Source organism: Diadema setosum, chromosome 13 (assembly GCF_964275005.1).
Source record: "Diadema setosum chromosome 13, eeDiaSeto1, whole genome shotgun sequence".
Taxonomy (NCBI): Eukaryota; Metazoa; Echinodermata; class Echinoidea; order Diadematoida; family Diadematidae; genus Diadema; species Diadema setosum.
The window spans coordinates 14,897,498-14,906,382 of record NC_092697.1 but is presented as its reverse complement, the minus strand read 5'-3'; the positions used below and the strand labels follow the sequence as shown (position 1 = coordinate 14,906,382).

Genomic DNA, 8,885 nt, shown 5'->3' with positions numbered 1-8,885 from the left:
GCTACGCAAGGAGAAAGAAATACACATTTAGTTTTTCGGTATTATATGCACATTAAACGCTTTAATAAACAAAAAAAAATGAAGTTAACACAAACTATTTACACATTGAATAGTAGAAATGTTGAAATGAGGAATATTGATGTTAAAATAAGTAACATATAACGATGTTATACATACATATAAACAACTATCGAAGCTGTGCATACTGTAACTAAAGAACCTCCAAGGGAAAAGAAATACGCAAAACATAGTCATGAAACGGTAACACGAAAATATCAGTCTGGTTTTGCGCAGCATTATCGAATATTTGAATCGAGACCATGACCATGAACCGACAGATTTCACCTGTTGAGACTCGTCTGCATGAGTCAGAACTCTTACGTAAGAAAGGCCAATGCGGAATCCCCCGGTCGAATGACGTCATTAATTTAAGTATCGCTGGCAGGTGGTGAGCAATAGCTTGTGTTATTCGAGCATACTATTCTTTGACAAAAAAAAATAAATTGTATAGTGAATTAACTATGTTGAGTTGACTAATAGTCAGAAACAATCGCGTTCAACGGACTTGTTTTTGTTTTGTTTTGTTATTCATCTTGTCATTTTCTTGTTTTGTTCTGTTGTTGTTTTTTTCGCTGCTGAGACTGCGATTTTGCACGTAATTTAGTGTTGTGTAATAAAACGATATTTCATCACATCGAATGGAAAATAAACGACAAAAGCGATTGATATGCTACAGAAACATCCAAAAATTTAAGGTACATTGTATACTCGTTCAAGTTTAAATATAAACTCACAACATTTGCCCACTTTCCGTCAAGGACTTTCAGTGTACACAATGGCAAATGAAGTATAGTACATTGTGTTCAATCGAAATGAGGTTTAACACAGTCTTCTTTTACAATGGAATCACCTTTTCGTATCTTTTTTTTTAAAGCTAACAATATCCCCTCTGTTTCCACGTCTATATAGCACGATAGAAATTACAATGGACGTACTTACGTATTTTGAAATATCCCAATGATAATCTGTAACATTGCGTAGAAATAAAAGAACAGTAAAAGCAATTCTCATTTTAGAATTATATTATACATAACTCAAATCAAATTATTATACATGAACAAATGACTATACACAAAATAGGAAGTGTTCGTTAACACGATGATACGGACACGAATAGGAGTCATGAAACTGCGAAACATAATATATACAGATATACTAGTTTGGTTTTGCGCATCAGCATCGAATATCAGAAGCGAGGTCGTGACTGTGAACCGACAAACAGATTTCACCTTTCGGGACTTGTCTCTATGAGTCATAACTCTTGCGTAATAAGAGTGGACAATGGCGAAATGCCCTGGTCCAATGACGTCATTGTTAATTTAAGCATAATTGGCGGGTGATTTAAATGAGCGCAAATTGGACTTCGAGCTCAGTCAGGTGCTAATCTTTTACGGCGTACACAATAAAACATCTCTCGTCTCTCGTCTTAGCGAGACTCTCCAGGCTCTCAAGTTAGGCCTACCCATGCATACTATCTTTTGAAGGTAAGATGGAAAGTTCGATAAAATATACCTGTGAGCTGTGCTGTGCAAAGTTTTCAGCTAGGAGAAATCTTAGGCGTCATCATCGCATACATCATCAGGATCAGCAAGTATTGCACGCATGTAAGGTGTGTGGTCAGACTTTCAAACGAACCGACAGCTTGAAGCGCCATGAGAAATCCCGACACCATCATCAAAATGTCCGAGGACAGGAGGATAAAACGACGGCCGGAGCTAGGAAATACAGTTGTCTGACGTGTAATGCAGAGTTTTCAGTGAGGAGAAACTTAACCCGTCATCATCGCACATTTCATCAGGATCAGCGAGTTTTGTATGTTTGCAATACGTGTGGGAAGGCGTTTGGTCGACTCGATAGTTTAAGACGACATGAGAAGACACAACATCTTTCCAAATGTCATTCGGATGAGGAAAGTCAACGATTGGTTTGTTCAGAATGTAATGCTCATTTTACCACGATCAGAGATCTTGAAGATCATAAGAAAACTCATTATCCAAAAGAAACTTATCTCTGTCACACTTGCGGACGAGTATACAATGAATGCAGAAAATTTGTGAAACACATTAAAAGTCATGGGAAACAATCTTCGTCAACACCAACGTGTAAGCGGAAGTCTCCACGAGACAATCAGTCAACAAGGCGAAAGAAACGTAAGTATTCTTGTTTGAATTTTCTGCTGTTGAATCAATTCTTCATTATCTCATAATTAAGGTTTCAGTAAAGATTTAGTGTTTATCAACGAAATTACCTTCATCTCCGTTAATGATGCACTCTAGAGAACTCTCTCTCTCTCTCTCTCTCTCTCTTCCTGTTTAGCAAGTAAATAGATAACTGAAATTGGAGGGAACATCTTTTTAGCAGTCGCCTCCATTTTCGACTCTTTCTTTGTTATGATCTATTCAATTACATTTTTGTCCATGCATTTCTTCGTCTAGTATGTGTATTGTCTCATTGTAAACAAATGACGTGCATTTAAATCTCATTCTGATATGTAAAAGTCACGTTGTACTTTATTTCGTAATATGCAATTGTCATATTGTATACTTTCGTCGGAAATGAAATGAAAATGAATGAATAATGACGCGCATTTTTTTTTTTTTGGTTTTTAGATCATAATTGATTGTAAGTAGTTTTCATTTGAATGCTATAATTATAAATGTCAATATAATCACCGACTCTACAGTCTCTCAGGCACGAATTAAGACCATTGTTTGTTTGTTTGTTTCTAGCACGGTGCCCTCAGTCTGACCAACAGTCTGACTTCAGTGTGGATATCAAGCTACCCCCGCACGTGGACCCAGAGGGATGCGTCGCCAGAATGTACAAGGAACACTGGTACAATATCAAGGACAGACAATCACAAGGACGAGTACATAGATGGTACAATTTTCACCTCCAATCACTCGACAATACCATCTTGAAAGAAAAGGCTCGAAAAGTGTTTGAACTGCAGTCCACTGCCTTTAAAATTAACGCTTCGTATGGATTCGTTTTGTTTAACAACGAAACGAAAGAGTGTAGGTACTTTTACGCGAGTAGAAACACGAAGATTTTCAACGAACCATACGTTATCACAAATCACGCTTCGTTTGAAGGTTTCATTAACACATTCATTCATGAAGATGTTCTTGAATATGCCAGGTCCCTGCGCCCAGATTCCAAATGGGTGGTTCAACATATCACGAACGTCACATTCTACGTATTTTCCCTCATTGATCATCCCATCGGTAGGGGAATGGAGCTCCCACTGTACGTGCTAGATAACAAAGCAATCGTATCATTGGTCAAGAACCGAAAGACTGGTAAAACGTACGACGACAATTTGTGCCTCTTTCGATGTATCGCCCTTCTTCGTGGTAACAGTTCAAAATGTCTAGAAACAACAACGAAAGAATTGTTACAGAGCTACAAACCAAATGAAGATATCAACAAATTCCCAGGTGTTAAACTCAGCGAACTAAGTGACATCGAAGAATTCTTTCAAATTAATATAATTGTTTATAAGTTAGTGCCTGTAGGTGACGAATCAATAGGTGGAGATTGTGGAAAGGAAGTCAACGATGTTTGTACCGCTACTGTTAGTTCGACTGAAACTGAAAAAGATCTATTCAACAGTGAACAGACAGTGGCTGCTACACTCATTCGTCGAGGTCTGGATAAGTTTGCCGAGACACTGTACGTTAATCTTCACGACAGTCACTTCAGTTATATCACTGACATCGAGAGGTATTGCCGTAACTATCAATGTAGACAATGCAACAAATTGTGGAAATCTCGAAAATCGCTTCACCGACATGAAAAACTCTGCAGCGCAAAAGCCACCAAACACGTTTTTCCTAAGGGGCTTGCAACATTTCACAACTCAGTCACAATATGGGAGGAACTGGAGGCTGAGGGAATTTTCGTTGAGGAAAGTAGGAGATTTTTCCCATATTTTGCTACATTTGACATAGAGAGCTATCTTGAAAAATGTGATGAAAGTGAATGTAAATCTAATGGCAACCTACAATATACATCTCGACACATACCTTTGAGTGTTAGCGTGAACTCAAATGTACCAGGTTACAACGAGGCTTATTGCATGGTGTCGGATGGAAATCCCCAGACATTAATCGACACTATGGTGGCGTACTTACTAGAAGTCAGCCAACGATCTTTTCAACTTCTGGAACCACTTTATCAAGACGTCCTGGACAAGATTGACGACAAAACTGAGGAGATACGAAGTAGATTCTTGACAGATGGGGAAATATCTCCTGTACCCAAATACTTAACGAGACTGCGACAAAAAGTCTTAAATTATTTACAAGAATTGCCAGTTGTCGGATTTAACTCGGGTAAATACGACATTAATGTCATTAAGGAGTTTCTATACCCAACCCTTCTCGAAATGGATCCTATCAACTACCTAGTAAAGAGAAACCACAATCACATGGCTATCAAAACTCAGCACCTACAATTCGTCGACATTTTGAACTTTCTTGCCCCAGGATTCTCTTTAGCTTCATTCATGAAGGCCTATGGATGCAAGGAAACAAAGGGGTATTTTCCGTACGAATGGGTAGACTCTCTGGCCAAGTTGAATGAACCACAACTTCCACCCATTGATGCATTTAATGACACCCTTCATCGCACTGCATTGACCCCTGAACAATACAAGCAATGTCAGCGTGAGTGGAAAGACAACCAGATGTCCACTTTCCGTGACTACCTCGTCTGGTATAACAATCGCGATGTTACCCCATTCATTGAGGCTGTAGAAAAGATGCGTGCATTCTACGAGCATAGAGGAATTGATTTATTTAAGGACGGGATTTCTGTTCCGGGACTTACCATGAAATATCTGATGAAATGTAGTCCCGACGCACATTTCGGTTTGTTCTCGGAGAAGGATAAAGACCTATTCTACACTTTTCGCGAAAATTTAGTCGGGGGTCCATCGATTATTTTTCATCGCCATCATGAAAAGAACGTGACGAAGATTCGAGGAGGTAAAATGTGTCAGAAAGTGGTTGGCTTTGACGCGAACGCTCTATATCTATGGGCAATCATGCAGGACATGCCTACTGGACACTATGTGAGACGAAGAGCGGAAAATAATTTCAAACCGGAGAGCAGACATCCTATTGCGCAAGAATGGCTCCAGTATGAAAGTTTTAGAAGAGACATTAAAATCCGACACAATGGCAATCACTCCGAAAAAAGAATCGGCCCTCTCCAATTCCCCGTGGATGGCTTCTGCGCGGAGACTAATCAGGTCTTTGAATTCAATGGATGCTATTTCCACGGGCATTCTTGTCATCTGACCAAAGGGGAAACACTAAACAAAAGACTGGGGAAACCTATGGAAGAATTACGTCAAAATACTGAGGAGAAAAAGAAATACATTCAACAAATGGGATATGAGTACATTTCCATTTGGGAATGTGAATATCGAGACATGCGCAAGCACGACTCTACTCTCAGTGCGTTTCTCTCAGAACATTTTCCCCCACCCAAGCTTCGCCATGGAGCGTCACAAGCACAACTTCTCTCCGCTATACAGAAAGGACACCTCTTTGGGTTTGTTGTATGCGACATACACGTGCCAGACAAGTTTAAAGACTATTTCTCCGAAATGTGCCCTATCTTTAAGAATACAAACATATCGCGGGAGGATATTGGAGATGTAATGCGGAACTACGCAGAAAAACATGGCATTATGCAGACACCTCGACGTAGCCTCATTGGAAGTATGTTCGGGAAGAACATTTTGTTGTATACCCCTCTTCTTTGTTGGTACCTTGAACACGGTCTCATTGTTACCAACATCTCACAATTTGTAGAATACAAACCAAATGCTTGCTTTGAAACATTTGGGGAAGCTGTGTCAGACGCACGTCGTGCGGGGGATAGCGATCCGTGCAAGAGCATCATTGCTGATACTATGAAGCTGATCGGAAACTCTTCGTACGGAAAGACAATTACAAACAAGGAAAAACATCGCAATGTGAATGTGTGCGATGAAAATAGGGCACAAAAACAAGTCAATAGCACTCTGTTTCGGGATCTCAATCCTATCGGAAAAGACTGCTATGAAGTGGACATGGCCAAACAAAAAATCAAAATGGATCTTCCTGTTCAGATTGGACACGCCGTGTACCAAATGGCAAAACTTCGAATGTTGCAATTCTATTATGATTTCCTCGTGAAGTATGTTGATCCTTCAGATTTTCAGATGTGTGAAATGGATACGGATTCTGCGTATATCGCCATCTCTTCCAAAGATTTTGAGGATGTGATAAAACCGAGCATGAGAGAGCAATACGAAGAAGACAAAGGCAACTGGTTTCCTCGAAATGACTGTGTGGAAAATGCTATGTATGATAAACGAACTCCGGGTTTATTCAAAGTGGAATGGGAGGGTGACGGAATAGTTGCTCTTTGTAGCAAGACGTACTATTGTTTTGGCCCAACAGACAAATTCAGTTGCAAAGGCGTCAGTAAGAGACAAAATGACATCAACAAAAACACTTACCTAGAGGTTCTCCATTCAAGAGTGTCGGGCGGTGGAACCAATTTAGGATTTCGTGTTGTAAACAATGGCGTCTCTACATACTCGCAAACAAGAAATGCCTTCACTTATTTCTATCCAAAGCGTAAAATCTTGGATGACAACACCTCCACGACGTATTTAGATATCTGAGTAAAAAACACGCAGTATCATCAGTCATTGCATACAATTATTTTCCATTCTTATGTTTTCCTCCCGGTAGTCTAACGAGAAAAAAAAAATGATACAGATGCCTTCATCGTACACTCAGTTATGATATCATTATGAATGTAATATTGCAAAGAGTGTTGTAATTTTCATGCAAAATATTGTTTGCATCTCAAAGGATTATAATTTTGGCTTGTTTGTATCTACGGTTGAAGCGAGTTATTAGAGAATGTCTGTTTATATGTATATGTTTATTGTCAGGGATATCTAAATCAACAATGATGTCATTCGACTTGGGAAATCCACAATCGGTCGTTCTTACGTAAGAGTTATGACTCATGCAGACGAGTCTCAACAGGTGAAATCTGTCGGTTCATGGTCATGGTCTCGATTTAAATATTCGTTGATGCTGCGCAAAACCAGACTAATATTTTCGTGTTACCATTTCATGACTATGTGCTGCATATTTTTTTTTCCCTTGGAGGTTCTTTAGGTACAGTATACAGCTTTGATGGTTGTATATATAGCTGAATATATGCATCATAATCATAGTATTATGTAATATTCAGCAAATGTTCATTTTCAGTTGACAAAAAGCATTGATACTACCAAACATCGTTATATGTTACTAATTTATCAATATTCTTCATTTCAACATTTCTACGATACACATTGTTTGTATTAACGTTTTTTTTTTTATTAAAGCGTTTAAGGTGTATATAATACTGAAAGACTAAAATGTGTATTTTTTTTCTCCTTGCGTAGTTGTGTAGAGTATGCGTGTATGGACGATTAGAAGAGTAAAATTCAGTCGTGGTACCCTATAGGTAAGAATAATTGTACTCATATTCGTCAACTCGCCGTTTCGCCGTTTCGCATTGATTATACTTCATGCTCCAATGATTCTTGTTTCTCTTCTCCTGTTCCCGTGACCCACACTTTCAGTCAATCAATGTACACGCGCAATGGGACTTTATAATCCTACTCTTTCCGCCTCTCCCTATCTCACTTCCTTTCTCCCATTAATATTTTGCCCAAAAATTCAGTACGATATCGTCTTCGGGACATACTTTTTTTTTTCTTCTTCTTCTTTTGAATCTATCTGTCATTGTTGTTGTTTATTCAAAACGCTTAACTTTATCGAAACGGAAAAAACATGTTAAAATGTTGTACAACACATTCTTAAACAAGTTAACAAATAAACGGCGACATGATAGTCGCGATACTTTACAACTTCAATATCATTGTGTAACGTCTGATATGCTTACATCTCGGAACATGATTACATGTTAATGATCGTGTGGTTTGCCGATTTTTTGAGAGAAAGACAACAAGAGAGGGAGAGAGAAAATTGTACAAGATACAAGTACCAGCTTGTTATGCATGAGAGAAAACACTGCGATGTAAAATGCTGTAGTGAAATGTCTTTTTGTTCATCAATAGGTTCAACGATATTACATTACACGATATTACAAGATACATTTTTGTAAACGATGCAAGCTAGGTGCGACTTGTAGTAGAGTAAAATATGTATCATGAACACGGAAAATATGGAAACGTAGATTACACCAATTGTTCACTTTCTTGATGTTGATTTTGTTTTTTTTGCGTATTCTGTTTTAAATGCTATTAGTTCTTATAGATGTCCGCACCATCCGAAAGTGCCGCATAAGGTTAAATTTCCATACCATGCATATAGGATTCATTCATGTTATGTAAAACGCCGTGACCACGACAGAGAACTCACACATCTTAGTCATATCTGTAATGAGCACTCATTCATGCATCATGCAACACCTTGGAACTCTCTATTGCTCATTGGGTACTCGGTCATTACCTTACGATCAACTTGTTTACACATTTACACATAATTATGCCTGGAATGCTATATCACCTTTCCGTATACTATTGTGCGAAGCATAAGACTCCGCAATTATCGTACAAAACGCTACAATCTGTTACTTCGCACTTGTAGATAATGCAAATGAGATGAAACGATGGACATGATGACGCAATAAAATGATGAAACGACGAAATGATTACACGATGGAATGATGAAACGATGAAATGATGAAACGATGGAATGATGAAACGATGAAATGATGAAACGACGAAATGATGAAAC

General features: G+C 38.5%; 1 protein-coding gene across 1 annotated transcript; it reads left to right on the top strand.

The window, feature by feature from the left end:
* Positions 1-5,986: 5,986 nt before the first annotated feature.
* On the top strand, positions 5,987-6,745 carry LOC140236746 (uncharacterized). Its single transcript, XM_072316674.1, has one exon. It carries the CDS (start codon positions 5,987-5,989, stop codon positions 6,743-6,745), a length of 759 nt encoding a protein of 252 aa, XP_072172775.1.
* The last annotated feature ends 2,140 nt before the right edge of the window (positions 6,746-8,885 follow it).

What these genes read in the sequence shown, in the direction of transcription:
- LOC140236746 (XM_072316674.1), top strand. Translation starts at nt 5,987, where the DNA reads ATGAAGCTGATCGGAAACTCTTCGTACGGAAAGACAATTACAAACAAG.